This window comes from Anabas testudineus, chromosome 11 (genome assembly GCF_900324465.2).
Source record: "Anabas testudineus chromosome 11, fAnaTes1.2, whole genome shotgun sequence".
NCBI classification, from domain to species: Eukaryota; Metazoa; Chordata; class Actinopteri; order Anabantiformes; family Anabantidae; genus Anabas; species Anabas testudineus.
In genome coordinates, this window is record NC_046620.1 from 3,720,602 (window position 1) to 3,740,688 (window position 20,087).

The 20,087-nt window shown below is 36.6% G+C and overlaps 3 protein-coding genes and 1 long non-coding RNA gene across 4 annotated transcripts in view; 3 read left to right on the plus strand and 1 right to left on the minus strand.

Moving 5' to 3' along the window:
• Positions 1–3,921, plus strand: part of LOC113151986 (major histocompatibility complex class I-related gene protein-like) — a 29,241-nt gene extending 25,320 nt beyond the window's left edge. The window contains exons 5-8 of the mRNA XM_033326240.1: positions 1–303; positions 1,353–1,448; positions 1,695–1,712; positions 1,888–3,921. Coding sequence (XP_033182131.1) covers positions 1–303; positions 1,353–1,448; positions 1,695–1,712; positions 1,888–1,934 — 464 coding nt within the window. The 3' untranslated portion in view covers positions 1,935–3,921. The remainder of the gene's footprint in view (positions 304–1,352; positions 1,449–1,694; positions 1,713–1,887) is intronic.
• The window catches only part of LOC113154484 (major histocompatibility complex class I-related gene protein-like), a 166,238-nt gene that overhangs the window by 105,848 nt on the left and 40,303 nt on the right, over positions 1–20,087 (plus strand). The gene's annotated exons all lie outside the window — the stretch shown is intronic.
• LOC117152927 lies at positions 109–8,026 on the minus strand. Its single transcript, XR_004463400.1, has 3 exons — positions 7,972–8,026; positions 4,300–4,340; positions 109–163 (listed from the first exon to the last, which is right to left on the minus strand). It is a non-coding gene; the product is annotated as an uncharacterized LOC117152927 (long non-coding RNA).
• Positions 6,201–20,087, plus strand: part of LOC113154478 (major histocompatibility complex class I-related gene protein-like) — a 26,906-nt gene continuing 13,019 nt past the window's right edge. The window contains exons 1-6 of the mRNA XM_026348716.2: positions 6,201–6,271; positions 6,487–6,753; positions 7,310–7,591; positions 7,768–8,070; positions 12,501–12,782; positions 18,815–19,117. Coding sequence (XP_026204501.2) covers positions 6,223–6,271; positions 6,487–6,753; positions 7,310–7,591; positions 7,768–8,070; positions 12,501–12,782; positions 18,815–19,117 — 1,486 coding nt within the window. The 5' untranslated portion in view covers positions 6,201–6,222. The remainder of the gene's footprint in view (positions 6,272–6,486; positions 6,754–7,309; positions 7,592–7,767; positions 8,071–12,500; positions 12,783–18,814; positions 19,118–20,087) is intronic.

Genomic DNA, 20,087 nt, shown 5'->3' on the forward strand with positions numbered 1-20,087 from the left:
TTCTCCCCTCAGTGTTTCTCCTCCAGAAGACTCCCTCCTCTCCTGTCAGCTGCCACGCAACAGGTTTCTACCCTGACAGAGTCTTAATGTTCTGGAGGAAAGATGGAGAGGAGATTCATGAGGACGTGGACCATGGAGAGATCCTCCCCAACCATGATGGGACCTTCCAGATGAGAGTTGATCTGAACATTTCCTCAGTCAAACCTGAAGACTGGAGCAGGTACGACTGTGTGTTTCAGTTCTCTGGTGTGAAGAAGGACGTCATCACTAAACTGGACAAAGCTGAGATCAGAACAAACAGAGGTAAGAATGGAAACTGGAGGAGATATTATAATTTATTTCATTTTAGATTAGAATACAGCTAGTGAACATAGGAAGTATGTTCCCAGTATTAAAAAAACAAAAATATTAGAATAAACTGCTTATGTTGGCTAATGTGACAAATATTAAGTGTAACCTCTGGAAAGGAATCTGGAAAGGTCAGGTACCCCGCTGGCATAATAAACTGGCCAAAAAGGGAGAAGGAAGCTCCTTAGAATGCACGGAGGATACAATTTCACCCCAAATCCAGCACCCTGAGAATGTTCGCTAAGCGGAATGAAGGAGGCCGAGGATTAGTGAGCGACAATGAATACATCAGGAAGATGGCCCCAACTGATGGCATGCTTAGTGAATTCCTCAGGTAGCAGAAACTAGAGAAGCAAGGGGAGGAAGAGGAGGAACCCTCATGGAAGGACAAACCCTTGCACGGTATGTACCACCAGCAGATAGAAGAAGTGGCTGATGTTGACAAATCCTACCAGTGGCCGGACAAAGCTGGACTGAAGTGAGAAGTATCAAGGGCTCAAAGAAGAGATGGAAAAGATGTGGAAGCTGAAGGCACAAGTGGTACAACTGTTTATAGGAACACTGGGGGCTGTAACTCTCAACAAGGAACAACATCTGAGATCTCTGTCCAGAAGATTAAGATACCGCACAGGACCCTCGAGCTCCCAGGCCTCTAGTAGAGGACCCAAGCTCGAAAGAATAAGACCGCTCCAAGGAAGGAGCGAATGGGGAATTTTAACAAATTTAAATATTAAAGGAAATTAAAATTATTCTTAAGTTCAGTTAAAATGTGATTCATCACCTCACTGTGTTATTCAAATGATCTTTTTCACATGCTTAAAATCTAAAATGGATTCTTTAAACTAAACTTTTTCAGTTCAGTTACGTTCTTTCTAAAATGTGGTTCATCACCTCACTGTGTTATTTAAATTATAAAGTGGATTATTTAAACTAAACATATTTATCTCCATCTGGGATAAAGACAAAGTGTAAATGTTCTGTTCTGGTTCCTGTTCCTCCCTCAGAGTCTACTGCTGCTGTCATTGGAGTAGTTGCAGGACTGCTGCTCCTGTTAGTCTGCATCACTGGACTCTTCATCTGGAGAAAGAAGAAGAACAATGGTGAGAGACAGAGATAATTTAATTTGTAGGTTTCACTATTGGACAGTTTGTACAAAACATGACACAGTATTTATTTTAAAAAGATTTAAGTTCTTTTTTAAAGTTATGTGCAGTAACTTGACACAAGTTCTCAGTGGATGATCTGAATATGTGAAGATCTGCTCTTCTACACGTTACAAGTTGAACCCAGCGTGTACTTAGATTTATGTTAACATTTATCACAGTAATCTCTCATCTATATTTCAGGTTTCAGAGCTGCCAACAGTAAGTTTTGTATTTTATTTATAAATTATTGTTTTATTATTAAGTATTAAATGTGTCTGATTATTCTGATATAATTTGTTTATCATATTTTTTATCTTTCATTTATGTTCAGTCCATTTCTTTCATTTACTGTTATTTTCTAATTTGATAATATCACTTAACTTTCTTCTTCTAGCTTCAGACTCTTCATCATCAAACAGACAAACTTCAGATCCTCACTGATCACACTAAGTATTACTTCAACTACAGTACACTGTGTGCAGTAGTAGTAACAGTACAATCTCAAACTTCTACAACTGATATTTGAGTAGAAGTTTAAACCTAATTAAATCAAGGCTTTATTTATAGACCAACATCACAAATGTCATATTTGTCAATGTTTTACGTGTCTCAACGGGTTCCTGGTGAGGATAAGAAGATGGCACCCTCACCCATCCCAGCGTGTACCTAAAGTCATGTTAACATTTATCACTGTAATCTCTCGTCTATATTTTACAATGCAAGTCTCCAAATAACAGGCTAATGTCACATGAAGCAGAAAAGTCTTGTCTACAACTTTTAAGAAAAACTACCTGTGGAAAAGCAGTAAAGATTCATGAACCAACAACTTTGCACTTTTGGCCATTTTGAAACAGCAAAGGCCCTGGACGGGGACAAAGTCACTGATTCCTTCGTACTAAACCACAACAACAGGCAAATTGTTTTTCTATAAAGATGTCTAATGGTAAGTGTATTATAAGTATTCTTGTGTTGACTGTAATTTAGTATTTGTCAGTTTCTTATCCTTATTGTTTTGAGATACTTATTCATTATGTTCACGTCAAAGAAAACTGCAGGTGTATTAGTTTTTGTGTTTGTCATACAATGTGAAATGTATACAGTTTACATATGTTGCTTACTTCTTGTGTGCAGCTGCTCACTGAGGATTTTATCCAATGTTTACTCAAACCTGCGTGTGAACCATACATTTCTCTACTATTAATATAAAATCTTCATCTGTGTTAAACAGAATTCAACAACTGCTGCAGTGTGAGCGCTTCGTATATGTGCAGTGGGTGTAAAAAATGAACTGTAGTGACTGACACATTTTTGGGAAATCCTAAATTTCAGATCACCGTCAAACTACCCAATAGCACCTGTTTAAAAAATGTCCAGGTTGGAGTGAAATTAACCTAAAGCATAAATTTGTGGTCTCAACTATCCTCAGACTGAAGAAGCTACTTGGATGAGAATCCTCACTGTCATGTGCTTTATAGTTATAAACTAATAAATGTTCGTTTCTGTAATGTGTCATAAAATATAATCAGGAATCTTAGAGTTTGTATATAAAATACTGGATGGGTTCAGTTCTTCTGGAATAGCTTTTTTAAATTGATAGTATTGATTTTTTTATTAAATACTTCACCGTAAACTGTTTGTTTGTTTGTTTGTGTTTGGTGGGGTTGTGTTGTGGCTTCTTTTTTCAGATCATTTTTTTGACTGTTGTTGGCTTGAATCTGTCTTTCATGTGTTTGAATACATTATGCTGGATTCCTCTTTATAGCAAACCAGAATAGGACTAATGACGCAATTGAAAACCATTATAACCTGATTTACTTTATTTATTCAATACACTGTCCATTGCTGTTGTCTCATATTATTTCCAATACCTTTTGTAATTGTCCATCCATCCATTATCCTAAGTGTTCGTCCTCCTAAGGGTCACAGGAGTGCTGGAGCCTTCACCTTATTTTTGTTGCCTTCATTCACTGTCACTGTTTTCAGATTTATTTTTAAGCTGAATTGAAACTCTGTAAACAGGCATCTGTCAAAGTAAAACAAAGTTAACCTTAGTAAACTCAAGAGACTTAACAGACAGTTTGAATATAGTTTAATTTAAGCAATATAATTTAAGACGCCTATTTGTGAAACCTAAACTGGGTTGAGCTGCACTAAACAAATCTGGACGTGTTTCTACCTGCACTGTCTACATCAGTTAATCAGAACAATGTGAAAATGTTTAACAGGTCTCCACAAGAAAGTTGGCAGAATCAGTGTAAAATTACAGAAATACTGAGGAAGAAGGTGAATGAAACTGCTGGAGCAAATCAAGCTCAACATTTAAGGCTTTAGAGCAGCCCAAGTAACATTCTGACTTAGGCCCCATTATGATGCTGTGACTGGACCTTTAACAGGTAACTCCTGCTAAAAAGTGTCCAGTGTGTCTGAATTAAAGCAATTTAAGGTTTGAGAGGGATCGACACATCAGTAAATATGAGTCTGTCTTTCCTGGTGAGCTTGGGGTGAGGTGAATAATTCCAGTGTGCTGTGACATGTTTTGTTTGCAGTATGAACAGCAGCAACTGATTTTCAACCAGATAAGTGCAGCTCAATGTTGTCTCATGTCTTTTTGTAGAAGACTTCATGTCATTTGACCTGAAACAACAAACTTTACTCATCACAGAGAAAATAAATTCTGACAATAGTATTACAGAAGAAAGGTTTAACAGTTTCTACACTAAGACTTGCCCTGAACACCAGAATATGTTTTTGCATTATGAAAATAGCTCTGTGTTGAGAACAGTGCAGTGCTCAGCCATGATGGGACCTTCCAGATGAGTGTTGATCTGAACATTTCCTCAGTCAAACCTGAAGAAACCTGTGTTTCAGTTCTCTGGTGTGAAGGACGATATCATCACCAAACTGGACAAAAAATTGGGGCGGCAGTAGCTCAGGTGGTAGAGTAGTCACCTACAAACCCCAGGGTGAGTGGTTAGATTTCCAGTTCCTCCTGGCTATACTTGCTGAGGTGTCCTTGGACAAGACATGGAAACCCTAGTAGCACCGACATACTGTCTGGCAGCTGTCCAACCGCAATTTCCCCAAGGGGATCAATAAAGTCAAATCAACTGGTGTTAGACTGGAATCAGCTGACTGACCAATATTTTCAGAGTTTTGCATTTTGAGACCTACCTTTAGGATCATTCATCACCACTAAAAAGTAGGAAATGTATGAATAAAACTAACAAAACTGTTTGATGTCTTATTCATGTACTAAAAGATTCCGTTAATGTTTTCATGTCCTGTAGATTTGATTCTATTATTTGTTCGGGAACTTTACTGCTAAAGGATCACAGTAGACATGCTAAACAGAAGGATTTAGCTGCTCTATGACCTTCTTCAAAATAAATATTTGTGACATGTATGAGACAGTAATTAAAAATATGAAAAAGTTGTCATTGTGCCTTTATATAATTTTTCATTTAGAACTAAAATAATTTAAACCTCCACAATGGTAGGTCTCTCTGAGTTCACCTCCTTACTGAGCACAGTGAGAACTTTCTTATCCCCTTATTGACATAATCCTGTCATCATGTATTTCATGTAAAGCAGATGTTTATAATTCACATTCTAAATTAACAATATAGTCAGTCAGTGATCTAGTATAACTACAGGAAGCACTGGGACAGACTCCCAGTGAAAATCAGTGTCCAGTTAAATTACTGTGACAAACAAACCTGTTCATTTATATTTTTAGACATCTGATGGTCATCTGTTATGTTAAATGAAGACTCTGCAGTAAAATTCTTAGTTCTATATTTAAAGCACTGATGTTTTAGAACCAAGTCACTGACCTGTACAGAATAAACCTGTAGAGTCTCATAGGTTCTCTTGTTTCTTTTATGTTGAGATCTTTTGTGCTTTTCAGTTAAAGTTGCAGTTGTCTGTTGAACAACACTTTTACAGTTTGACTCGTTTTGTTGTTTTTCCAGTTTACAGATTGTGTAACTGCAGCTTTCTTTATCAACTTATTGTATGAGACCCACAACATAACAAGATAATTAAGCTTTTTCTAAAATCTCATCTCAAAATTTGACTCTGTCTGAAAGACTGTTTTATTTTGACTGCTGTGCAAAATTACTTTTTTATTAGTATGTTTACATGTGTTGTCTCATGTTGTCTATTTCATTCGCCAGTGACCAACACTAGTTTATACTCATTATTTGATTTATTAATTCATTATTTTACTGCTTTGACGACTCAAATCCACTAGATGTCGCTGTAGGACCTGTCAAATCAAACTTTTTGAATCTACTTCAACTATTTATTAAATTATATGTTTTCCACATATGTACTGCAGTACACACGATAACTATCAGATAGTACAGACCGACTTTAGTTTTGTCAATATATTTAGAAGAATAAAATATAATTATAGATTAATATTTGGACACTTTCCTCTGACGTTAAACTGCCTTTCAAAATAAAAGTGATTTTATTTGTTATGAGGGGGATCTTGCCCACAGCCCCTCTTACTGTTCGCCATGTATTTAATTTCACACATTAATGATTCAGTACAGTTGATAAAACCACCTAAGACATTTGTACATTTTGAATTCAGATAGATTCAATTACTGAATCTCTTTATTCTAGTAACACCAGTTAAATGGCGACATCACGTGGACATTCCTGAAATCTGCTTTCAGTGAACTAGTTTCACTGTCCTCTGGCACCATCTTGTCAAAACAAGATGAGAAACACATTGTTGTTGCTTCTTTTCTCTCAAGTTTCATCATCAGGTAAGATCATTTTTTAAATCTTTAATCTCTTTACTTCATCTTTAGACTTTGTTTCTGTTCCACTTATTTTATATAAACTTTCTATTTAGTTTTTATTTATCTTTATAACACTGAACGTTTAAGCTGAATCATAGTGAATATGCTTCATATTTATGATGAATTTGATGATGATGTTTGTATATTTATTCTAATTTTAGAAACTTTTTATTTCCCAGTGAAACATTCCTGGAAGTTTCTCTTCACTACATCTACTGGAATCTCAAACTTACCAGACTTTATGGGAACTGTACAAGTTGATGACATTGTGGTGGGTTATTGTGACAGTAACAAAGGGATTGAAGCAAAGCATCCAAGGTGGAACAATTTGTTTAATGACAATCCTGAAATCTTGGAGGAATACACTCAAGAATGTTTCTATAAACGACCTAACCTATATAAAGCCAGACTTGAAGATATCATGCAGCACTTGAACCACAGTGGAGGTACAGTATGTTTTGTTTTACTTTAATTTATAAAGTGTTCAAAAGCTTCAAGATAATAATTATTTGCCGCGAGTTGTCATTGAGCTAAGATTGAGGCTGTGAGGGACTCAGTAATAATTTGAATAGCTTTTGAGTTCTGTCTAAAGGAGGATATGATAAACTGTGACTGCTCCTCACTGAAACACTTGAACACAACACAAGTCTCAACAACAGATTTCTGCTTCATTAAATCATATTAAATATAACAAACTGTAGTCAGAGACGGCGACATTAAGTTTTTATTTTTGTAGAGATCATGTTAGTTTACTTAGTTTTTTTCTTGTTTGGAGTTTAGAGACCTTTGACCTCTGTTTACTCTAATTATAGTTTGGTGATTACTAAAGAACTGAGTTGTTACTATAGTTTGTGTCACACAGCAGCAGATTCTATTCATTATCTACTATTTAGTATTTGATTCAGAGTTACAGAGGGACTACTTAAGGTGTTACCTGATCATCTTTGGACTGGAAATATAATTTGAATTTCAGTCTTTGCTGTTTCTCTTTCTGTCTCTCAGGTGTTCACGTTTTACAGTCGATTCAAGGCTGTGAATGGAACAAAAACACTGGAGAGTGTGTTGGTTTTTATCAGTACGGTTATGATGGAGAAGACTTCATATCATTGGACCTGAAAAAGTTGACATGGATCGCTCTGAAACGACAAGCTGTCTCCATCACACAGATATGGGATGCTGACAAAAATAGAATTAGAAGAAATAAGATATACTTCACTGAGATTTATCCTGATTGGCTGAAGAAGTATTTAAGTTATGAGAACAGCTCTCTGATGAGAGACACAGGTAAAGTTACATGATCTGGTGTAAATTCATAGAGACAACTTCATTCAAATAAGGAATTCCTATGTTATTATGTTATTCTTATGTACCATGATATATTTTATACATTACTTATGTCAACATGTTGTGAGTCAGCTGGTTTTTAACCTTGAACTATTTTAACATGTCTCTTTGCTCAGTTCTCCCCTCAGTGTCTCTCCTCCAGAAGACTCCCTCCTCTCCAGTCAGCTGCCACGCAACAGGTTTCTACCCTGACAGAGTCTTAATGTTCTGGAGGAAAGATGGAGAGGAGATTCATGAGGACGTGGACCATGGAGAGATCCTCCCCAACCATGATGGGACCTTCCAGATGAGAGTTGATCTGAACATTTCCTCAGTCAAACCTGAAGACTGGAGCAGGTACGACTGTGTGTTTCAGTTCTCTGATGTGAAGAAGGACGTCATCACTAAACTGGACAAAGCCAAGATCAGAACAAACAGAGGTAAGAATGGAAACTGGAGGAGATATTATAATTTATTTCATTTTAGATTAGAATACAGCTAGTGAACATAGGAAGTATGTTCCCAGTATTAAAAAAACAAAAATATTAGAATAAACTGCTTATGTTGGCTAATGTGACAAATATTAAGTGTAACCTCTGGAAAGGAATCTGGAAAGGTCAGGTACCCCGCTGGCATAATAAACTGGCCAAAAAGGGAGAAGGAGGCTCCTTAGAATCCACGGAGGATACAATTTCACCCCAAATCCAGCACCCTGAGAATGTTCGCTAAGCGGAATGAAGGAGGCCGAGGATTAGTGAGCGACAATGAATACATCAGGAAGATGGCCCCAACTGATGGCATGCTTAGTGAATTCCTCAGGTAGCAGAAACTAGAGAAGCAAGGGGAGGAAGAGGAGGAACCCTCATGGAAGGACAAACCCTTGCACGGTATGTACCACCAGCAGACAGAAGAAGTGGCTGATGTTGACAAATCCTACCAGTGGCCGGACAAAGCTGGACTGAAGTGAGAAGTATCAAGGGCTCAAAGAAGAGATGGAAAAGATGTGGAAGCTGAAGGCACAAGTGGTACAACTGTTTATAGGAACACTGGGGGCTGTAACTCTCAACAAGGAACAACATCTGAGATCTCTGTCCAGAAGATTACGATACCGCACAGGACCCTCGAGCTCCCAGGCCTCTAGTAGAGGACCCAAGCTCGAAAGAATAAGACCGCTCCAAGGAAGGAGCGAATGGGGAATTTTAACAAATTTAAATATTAAAGGAAATTAAAATTATTCTTAAGTTCAGTTAAAATGTGATTCATCACCTCACTGTGTTATTCAAATGATCTTTTTCACATGCTTAAAATCTAAAATGGATTCTTTAAACTAAACTTTTTCAGTTCAGTTACGTTCTTTCTAAAATGTGGTTCATCACCTCACTGTGTTATTTAAATTATAAAGTGGATTATTTAAACTACTAAACATATTTATCTCCATCTGGGATAAAGACAAAGTGTAAATGTTCTGTTCTGGTTCCTGTTCCTCCCTCAGAGTCTACTGCTGCTGTCATTGGAGTAGTTGCAGGACTGCTGCACCTGTTAGTCTGCATCACTGGACTCTTCATCTGGAGAAAGAAGAAGAACAATGGTGAGAGACAGAGATAATTTAATTTGTAGGTTTCACTATTGGACAGTTTGTACAAAACATGACACAGTATTTATTTTAAAAAGATTTAAGTTCTTTTTTAAAGTTATGTGCAGTAACTTGACACAAGTTCTCAGTGGATGATCTGAATATGTGAAGATCTGCTCTTCTACACGTTACAAGTTGAACCCAGCGTGTACTTAGATTTATGTTAACATTTATCACAGTAATCTCTCATCTATATTTCAGGTTTCAGAGCTGCCAACAGTAAGTTTTGTATTTTATTTATAAATTATTGTTTTATTATTAAGTATTAAATGTGTCTGATTATTGCTGATATCATTTGTTTATCATATTTTTTATCTTTCATTTATGTTCAGTCCATTTCTTTCATTTACTGTTATTTTCTAATTTGATAATATCACTTAACTTTCTTCTTCTAGCTTCAGACTCTTCATCATCAAACAGACAAACTTCAGATCCTCACTGATCACACTAAGTATTACTTCAACTACAGTACACTGTGTGCAGTAGTAGTAACAGTACAATCTCAAACTTCTACAACTGATATTTGAGTAGAAGTTTAAACCTAATTTAATCAAGGTTTTATTTATAGACCAACATCACAAATGTCATATTTGTCAATGTTTTACGTGTCTCAACAGGCTCCTGGTGAGGATGAGAAGATGGCACCCTCACCCATCCCAGCGTGTACCTAAAGTCATGTTAACATTTATCACTGTAATCTCTCGTCTATATTTTACAATGCAAGTCTCCAAATAACAGGCTAATGTCACATGAAGCAGAAAACTCTTGTCTACAACTTTTAAGAAAAACTACCTGTGGAAAAGCAGTAAAGATTCATGAACCAACAACTTTGCACTTTTGGCCATTTTGAAACAGCAAAGGCCCTGGACGGGTACAAAGTCACTGATTCCTTCGTACTAAACCACAACAACAGACAAATTGTTTTTCTATAAAGATGTCTAATGGTAAGTGTATTATAAGTATTCTTGTGTTGACTGTAATTTAGTATTTGTCAGTTTCTTATCCTTATTGTTTTGAGATACTTATTCATTATGTTCACGTCAAAGAAAACTGCAGGTGTGTTAGTTTCTGTGTTTGTCATACAATGTGAAATGTATACAGTTTACATATGTTGCTTACTTCTTGTGTGCAGCTGCTCACTGAGGATTTTATCCAATGTTTACTCAAACCTGCGTGTGAACCATACATTTCTCTACTATTAATATAAAATCTTCATCTGTGTTAAACAGAATTCAACAACTGCTGCAGTGTGAGCGCTTCGTATATGTGCAGTGGGTGTAAAAAATGAACTGTGGTGACTGACACATTTTTGGGAAATCCTAAATTTCAGATCACCGTCAAACTACCCAATAGCACCTGTTTAAAAAATGTCCAGGTTGGAGTGAAATTAACCTAAAGCATAAATTTGTGGTCTCAACTATCCTCAGACTGAAGAAGCTACTTGGATGAGAATCCTCACTGTCATGTGCTTTATAGTTATAAACTAATAAACGTTCGTTTCTGTAATGTGTCATAAAATATAATCAGGAATCTTAGAGTTTGTATATAAAATACTGGATGGGTTCAGTTCTTCTGGAATAGCTTTTTTAAATTGATAGTATTGATTTTTTTATTAAATACTTCACCGTAAACTGTTTGTTTGTTTGTTTGTGTTTGGTGGGGTTGTGTTGTGGCTTCTTTTTTCAGATCATTTTTTTGACTGTTGTTGTTGTTTCAGATTTATTTTTAAGCTGAATTGAAACTCTGTAAACAGGCATCTGTCAAAGTAAAACAAAGTTAACCTTAGTAAACTCAAGAGACTTAACAGACAGTTTGAATATAGTTTAATTTAAGCAATATAATTTAAGACGCCTATTTGTGAAACCTAAACTGGGTTGAGCTGCACTAAACAAATCTGGACGTGTTTCTACCTGCACTGTCTACATCAGTTAATCAGAACAATGTGAAAATGTTTAACAGGTCTCCACAAGAAAGTTGGCAGAATCAGTGTAAAATTACAGAAATACTGAGGAAGAAGGTGAATGAAACTGCTGGAGCAAATCAAGCTCAACATTTAAGGCTTTAGAGCAGCCCAAGTAACATTCTGACTTAGGCCCCATTATGATGCTGTGACTGGACCTTTAACAGGTAACTCCTGCTAAAAAGTGTCCAGTGTGTCTGAATTAAAGCAGTTTAAGGTTTGAGAGGGATCGACACATCAGTAAATATGAGTCTGTCTTTCCTGGTGAGCTTGGGGTGAGGTGAATAATTCCCAGTGTGCTGTGACATGTTTTGTTTGCAGTATGAACAGCAGCAACTGATTTTCAACCAGATAAGTGCAGCTCAATGTTGTCTCATGTCTTTTTGTAGAAGACTTCATGTCATTTGACCTGAAACAACAAACTTTACTCATCACAGAGAAAATAAATTCTGACAATAGTATTACAGAAGAAAGATTTAACAGTTTCTACACTAAGACTTGCCCTGAACACCAGAATATGTTTTTGCATTATGAAAATAGCTCTGTGTTGAGAACAGTGCAGAGCTCAGCCATGATGGGACCTTCCAGATGAGTGTTGATCTGAACATTTCCTCATTCAAACCTGAAGAAACCTGTGTTTCAGTTCTCTGGTGTGAAGGACGATATCATCACCAAACTGGACAAAAAATTGGGGCGGCAGTAGCTCAGGTGGTAGAGTAGTCACCTACAAACCCCAGGGTGAGTGGTTAGATTTCCAGTTCCTCCTGGCTATACTTGCTGAGGTGTCCTTGGACAAGACATCGAAACCCTGTAGTAGCACCGACATACTGTCTGGCAGCTGTCCAATCGCAATTTCCCCAAGGGGATCAATAAAGTAATCAACTGGTGTTAGACTGGAATCAGCTGACTGACCAATATTTTCAGAGTTTTGCATTTTGAGACCTACCTTTAGGATCATTCATCACCACTAAAAAGTAGGAAATGTATGAATAAAACTAACAAAACAGTTTGATGTCTTATTCATGTACTAAAAGATTCCGTTAATGTTTTCATGTCCTGTAGATTTGATTCTATTATTTGTTCGGGAACTTTACTGCTAAAGGATCACAGTAGATGTCAGAGAACAGTAGACATGCTAAACAGAAGGATTTAGCTGCTCTATGACCTTCTTCAAAATAAATATTACAGAGGGACTACTTAAGGTGTTACCTGATCATCTTTGGACTGGAAATATAATTTGAATTTCAGTCTTTGCTGTTTCTCTTTCTGTCTCTCAGGTGTTCATGTTTTACCGTCGATTCAAGGCTGTGAATGGAACAAAAACACTGGAGAGTGTGTTGGTTTTTATCAGTACGGTTATGATGGAGAAGACTTTATGTCGTTAGACTTGAAGAAGTTGACGTGGATCGCTCTGACACCACAGGCTGTCTCCATCAAACAGATATGGGATGCTGACAAAGATAGAATAAAAAGAAATGAGTTATACTTCACTGAGATTTATCCTGATTGGCTGAAGAAGTATTTGAGTTATGAGAACAGCTCTCTGCTGAGAGACACAGGTAGAGTTACATGATCTGATGTAAATTCATAGACACAACTTTATTCAAATAAGGAGTTCCTATGTTATTATGTTATTATAATGTACCATAATATATTTTTATACATTACTTATGTTCACATGTTGTGAGTCTAATAGTTTTTTTTTCTTTACAGATCCTCCCTCAGTGTCTCTCCTCCAGAAGACTCCCTCCTCTCCAGTCAGCTGCCACGCTACAGGTTTCTACCCTGACAGAGCCTCAATGTTCTGGAGGAAAGATGGAGAGGAGATTCATGAGGACGTGGACCATGGAGAGATCCTCCCCAACCATGATGGGACCTTCCAGATGAGAGTTGATCTGAACATTTCCTCAGTCAAACCTGAAGACTGGAGCAGGTACGACTGTGTGTTTCAGTTCTCTGGTGCAGAGGACGACATCATCACCAAACTGTTCAAATATGAGACTGCGGCGTGTCGAGGTGAGACTTAAGATGTAATGGAGATATCACAAATGTTATGTTTTTTCTTCTCATATTTAAAAATGTCTTCTATATAAATTAAAAAAATGTTTGTCATAGAAATAATTTGCAGACAGTACAGAAACAAAACAGCTGGACCAGAAATCCTATTGACTTAATGTGTATTTACTTTTAGTTTAAACATAATATTCTCTAGAGAATGAGAAAACATTGGGGGTCCACATAGAGGAGGATTTAACCTGGGGAGTACATACCTCTGAGCTGATAAGAAAGGCCCAGCAGAGACTGCACTTCCTAAGGGTACTTAGGAAGAACAACATCTCCCAGAGACTGATGGTGTCCTTTTATCGATGCTCTATTGAGAGCATCCTTACATACTGTGTGTCTGTGTGGTTCAGCAGATGTACAGTGGCTCAGAGGAAAGCTCTCCAGAGAGTGATCAAAACAGCACAGAGGATCACCGGTTCCCCTCTCCTCCCTCTAGAAGAACTTCACAGTTCCCGCTGCCTCAAAAAAGCCCAAACCATTCTCAGGGATACTACACACCCTGGACACTCTCTCTTTGAACTGTTGCCATCAGGGAGAAGGTTCAGGTCCATCAAAACTAGGACTGACAGATTTAAGAAAAGCTTTTATCCAGTAGCAATAACTACATTAAACACCATAAAGAACGGACCATAGTGACAGTATGCTCACTTGTGGGAGTGAGAGCTGGTCCGGAGCACAATGTGATCTTCTTTGATTACTTGAAGGGTTGTTTGTGTCTTATTTTGTCTTTTGACTGTCTCTGATTATTTATTCAGTTTTTTGTTTGTTTTTTTATTCCTTTCATCCTATATATATATGGCACAGACTGGTTGGCACCTTAATCTCGTTGTACGATGTTGCAATGACAATAAAGTTTATCTTTATCTTTATCTTTAGAAGACCACCTACCATCAGTTATGGACCAATTTACTTTATCTATATTTAACAACAACTTGACTTTTAACCAGTCTCTCTTTTTTCATATGTGCTACTGTGACATACAGTCGAGGCCCAATAGCTGTTTTATCTGTGCTGCTTTTTTATGTTTAATTAAAGTTGTACTGCTGTGTAGGTTGAGATTTTACTGGATTTTTATACTCAATAGCAGACTTCACTGGAATGATGGTGATCATCATCATCATCGTCTCAGTTACAGTTGTTGCTGTCTGCATCTTCGCTGTCACTCGATCCATTGCTTTCATAAAGAAAGGTGAGACAACACAGGATTTCCAGACTTGACTTTTCCTACTTTCCTGTGTTTGATCACATTTCACCCTGAGCTGTTACATTTAATTTTGACATGCCTGATCACATGCTTTCATATACTCATTTAAATGATGTATTTCTACATGGCCCACTTTGCCCCTTCCACTCAACAGCTTTTTATAAACCAACAAGCATTAGTCAGATTTCACCACTTAGTCTCTGCATGTCGTATGGTTGTAGGTTTCTCATGGTGTGTCTTAGCAGTTTGTTGGCATTTGAAACTATGACATTTAATTCCAAAATATGTATTTTTATTTTTGATTGTATTCCTTCTGTTTGTGTGATTGCATGTGTATAAATCTGTCGTTAGTGTACACTTGACATACATTTATGTCCTTTACTCAACTGTTCTTCTTATAATTCATACAGTGAAAACAGTGAACAGCTCCACAAATCTAGAAGCCAGCTTGATGTGTTCATGTAAAGGGAGAAATGGTTCTGCACTGGCTCTGTCTGGCACCTCACCTTTATTTCCTACATATAATCCAATTTATGTTGTTCTTAATGGGGGCACATGGATTTAAGAAGACTTCATGCACATTTTGAGCTATTTAATTTATAGGTGTTAGAACACACAGTGTATCACACGGTGCAGCTACAGACCGGTCAGAGTACCAGTGCTGACAAATCCACCACGATTGGTGTAAAGTTCAAATTTATCTATCAAAAATATTTAAATTCTGCTTGAAAGTTTATAAACCATTTAGGACTTTCTCTATTTATTCTCTCTATTCTCTATTTATGTATAAATATGACAAAGAACAAATCCTGAAACTCTGCAAACTGAACATAATTGACCAAAAGCTCAGGCGATTGTCACTCCTCTACGACTTGGTACTATCCCATTTGCAATTCCATCTTTTTTTTTTTTTTTTTTTTTTTTTTTTTGCTGTTTCTCCAAATTGATCATATTAGAGTTTTTTGCCTAAGCCCTGCAAACCAAGTTACTCAACTCCATCTTGCAAGTTCACTCCTGTTGTCTTAATTAATCATGTTTGAGCTTCTACTGTTGTACATGAACTACATGCTGCATTTGTACCTAAACAATGAACCACAGTCAGAGGTGAATGCTAGAAGACAGCAGCTTTGGTAAAGGTATTATGTTCAGGAATGTGCTGTCTATTAAGGTTTAAATATGAATCAAAATGTCCAATTTAAATTTAGTTTGCTTAACCATCAATCAAAATCTTAATTTGGTGGAGGAGAAGGGGCTGTTTGTACAGTTTGAAACTGAAACTTGCTGCAGTGTTAAAGTCCTTGTCAGCCACTGGAACAGATATGGAAAGTGTTTAGTTACTGAAACAGTTCAGTTTCCTTTATGAGTGGAGTTGATGTTTCTTCTTCTTTTGCAGTCGGCTGTTCCCTTTCAGGTGTTGCCACAGCAAATCATCTACCTCCATTTAACTCTATCCTCTCCATCCTCTTCTCTCACACCAAGTAACTTTGTGTCCTCTCTCACTACATCCAAAAGTTTCCTGTGGGTTTCTTCTAAACCTGAAACGTCCGTTTACTGATATGTTCAGTCTCTCCTCTGAACATGTCCAAACCACCTAAAACCTGTTTCTTACAGACTGTAGAACGAAAAGAGCAGTCGGTAAAGATGAGGCTGATTTTAACAACATTAGTGACAAGAGGTTAATTCATAAAAGACACAGCAGCACTTGATTAATAATAACTTGTAAAAGAATCTAATCCTGCAAAACCTAACATGTAACTAGTGATGTTGAAATGAAGGTAGAGGAGTAAAAGTAAAAGTAAAAGTAAATAGAAATACTTCAAATACCTGAAAAATCTACTTAAGTACACTATTTGAGTAAATGTAGTTTACTACTGTAGGTTTACAACCACTAGCTGGTTAAACTCAGTCAGGATGGACCCTGAATAAAACAACCAGATATCAGTGCTTACACATGTAGAGCAGTAAACGTGGTTTTAGTTTCAGGATGAGCAACAACATGATATTTAACAAAATACCGTCCTGGCATATGGATCTGATTATGTTTAATGAATGCAGTCGCCTGTTGTTCACTCCCCTCTTTAGAAATCCTCTGGGGAAAATGACGAAGAGAGAAGGAATGTGTCAGGAAGCCACATGTGAGGTGAAGCTGTACAACCACGACCAAAGACTGTAAACTGAACTTTTCAGATGGAGCCATACATGCACTGTAACCAAATGACCAGACAGCAATCTCTTCTTTCTCTTTACAGTTTTTAATTTTTTATATTTTTCGGAGTGATCAGCCAACACTGAGTCCAACAGTTGATCTCTGCGCTTTCTGGAGAACGTAAACGCCTCATCTATTGCGCACTGACGCTGTCTGGATCAGTCACAGATTTATTCTGGGTCCAACCTCACAGGATGTGGTATTTTTGACTTCCAGCACAATCAGCATCTTAAATTCTGCTGGAAGAGTTTCTGTCTTCATTTTAGAGTCTTGTCTCCGCCTCCTGCTCTCGTCTGTTTTTCCAGGTTTCTCAGTTCATGTTCAGATCAACTGAACCAACTCAAATCAAGATGAAAACCATATATTTGTTGTTCCTTTTCTGTCACGTTTCATCGTCAGGTAAGATCACATTTTAAATATTTAAACTCTTAATTTGTAAAAACATTTAGTTTCGGTTTTACTTCCTAAGACTATTTATTACGTTTTAACTCAATCAAAGTGAATATGTCATATTTACGACGAGTGTGATTAATTTGTGTATTTATACTATATATTTTTTAATCCAACAGTGAAACATTCCCTTAAGCTTTTCTTAGCTACAACTACTGGAGTCTCAAACATACCAGAGTTTATGATGACCGGATTCATTGATGATACTGAGGTGATTTACTGCGACAGCAACAAAAAGATGGAAGCAAAGCGGGATGCAATGGAAAAAATGGTGGAAGACAATCCTGATCTCCTGATAGAATCCATGCATGAGTGTTTTGAGAAGCAGCCTAACATCTATAAAAACATACTAAATATTATCATGCAGCACTTGAACCAAAGTGGAGGTACAGTATGTTCTATCTTATACTTCCTTTAATTTGTTAACTGTTCTTCTTGTGAAGTAAATTTAATCTCCACATGTCTCAAGATAATAATTAACTCTAAGATGTTGTTGGATCGAGGTTAGCAAAGAGTGAATAATAATTCAAATAAAATATCTAAAGAAGAATATGATGAGTTATGATTGCTCCTCACTGAAATGCCCCATCAAGACTATTACAGAGACACTTGAACACAACACAAGTCTATAAAATAGTTGATATAAAATATCATTTTTTGACCATCAGACCCTCATTATAAACCTTTCTGTAACTATGGAACATGAAGATTAACATAGTATCTCTCAGTCTGTTTGATAATAACAAATAAATCTCCCATTTATCACTAAATTCAGAGTTATTGGAGAGCTACTCCTTAATTACAATTTATTAATTATCAGGTTGTTTCTGATTTGTTCCTCCATAACTAATTGTATTTTTGTTAACAGTATTGTAAAGTGTTAGCAGATCATCTTTCCACTAGAAATATCATCCATCTATCATTGTTACCTGCAGTCTTTGCTGTTTGTCTTTCTCTGTCAGGTGTCCACGTTTTACAAATACAAATTGGCTGTGAATGGGATGAAAACACTGGAGAGGTTGTTGGTTTTTATCATTTTGGTTATGATGGAGAACACGTCGTGTCACTGGACCTGAAGAATTTGAACTGGATCGCTCTGAAACCAGAGGCTGTCGCCATCAAACAGTTAGGGGATGCTGACAAATTTGCAATAAAAGAGACTGAGATTTACATCACTCAAATTTTCCCTGAGTGGCTGAAGAACTATTTGAAATATGAAAACAGTTCTTCATTGAGACCAGGTAACGTTACATGATATGATGTAAGTTCATGGACACATTTCATGAGTTATAATGTTAATAGAGGTTATTATTTTGTATTTAATATGTACTGTTGTGACAAGGATGGTGAGTCTTTCCATCAGTTGATCTTTAATTTTTAACTATGTTAACATCATATTTGTTGATTAACTTTTAGAACCAGCAGGTTGACATTTTTGGTACAGAATTAAATGTCTGAACATCCAATGAAGAGTTGCCGTGACATTTGGAAATTTTACTGATGATATTCAGATAATAAATTTAAAAAATCATCACATGAAAGTCATTGTGGATGATACTGATGTTGTTCAACTAGTTCATCTACTGTCTTTACTTTAACCCCCTTCAGCTCCTCCTTCAGATTTGCTGTCATACAGTGTTTCTCAGTTTGAATCTCTCTCTCCTCAGTTCTCCCCTCGTTGTCTCTCCTCCAGAAGACTCCCTCCTCTCCAGTCAGCTGCCACGCTACAGGTTTCTACCCTGACAGAGTCGACATGTTCTGGAGGAAAGATGGAGAGGAGATTCATGAGGGCGTGGACCATGGAGAGATCCTCCCCAACCATGATGGGACCTTCCAGATGAGTGTTGACTTGGACATTTCCTCAGACAAACCTGAAGACTGGAGCAGGTATGACTGTGTGTTTCAGATCTCTGGTGTGAAGAAGGACGTCATCACCAAACTGGACAAAGCTGTGATTAAGATTAATGAAGGTAAGAATGGAAACTGGAGGAGATATTTATGAATGATATGTATAAATATGAATGTGTGAAAAAACTAATACTTGCTTTACCCACAAAAGGGGACCAGTTTAATAAGTCTGGATAGAAATGACACGTGTTGAATCCTTAACTTTGTTCCAACAAGACAATTCCAGTCATTGAGGTCATTAAACATATGTGTGAACACAGTGATATCACTACAACTACAGCAAATTTAAATATTAAAGGAGATGAAAATTATTCTTCAGTTCAGTTAAGTTCTTTCTAAAATGTGGTTCATCACCTCACTGTGTTATTCAAATTATAAAGTGGATTCTTTAAACTAAACTTATTTTTCTCCATCTGGGATAAAGACAAAGTGTAAATGTTTTGTTCTGGTTCCAGTTCCTCCCTCAGAGTCTACTGCTGCTGTCATTGGAGTAGTTGTAGGACTGCTGCTCCTGTTAGTCTGCATCACTGGACTCTTCATTTGGTGGAAGAAGAATAATAATGGTGAAAGAATTAATTTAAAATTACATTTAATCTGCAGGTTTCACTCTTTGTAAAAAACACAACACAGTATTTATTTTTTAATGTTTATATTATAATATATAATATATATAATATTACATAAGTGATGTGCATTAACTTTACTTTTTGACATAAGTTCTCAGTGGATGAACTGAATATGTGAAGATCTGCTCTTCTACACATGTAGATGTTTATTAATCTCTTCATAGATTTATTTACTTTAAAGTTGAACCCAGCGTGTACTTAGATTAATTTTAACATTTATCACAGTAATATCTCATCTATATTTCAGGTTTCAGAGCTCATTGTTTTATTATTAAGTATTAAATGTGTCTGATTATTGCTGATATCATTTGTTTATCATATATTTTTTTTAATCTGTCATTTATGTTCAGTCCATTTCTTTCATTTACCTTTGTCTTTCTAATACTGTTATTTTCTAATTTGATAA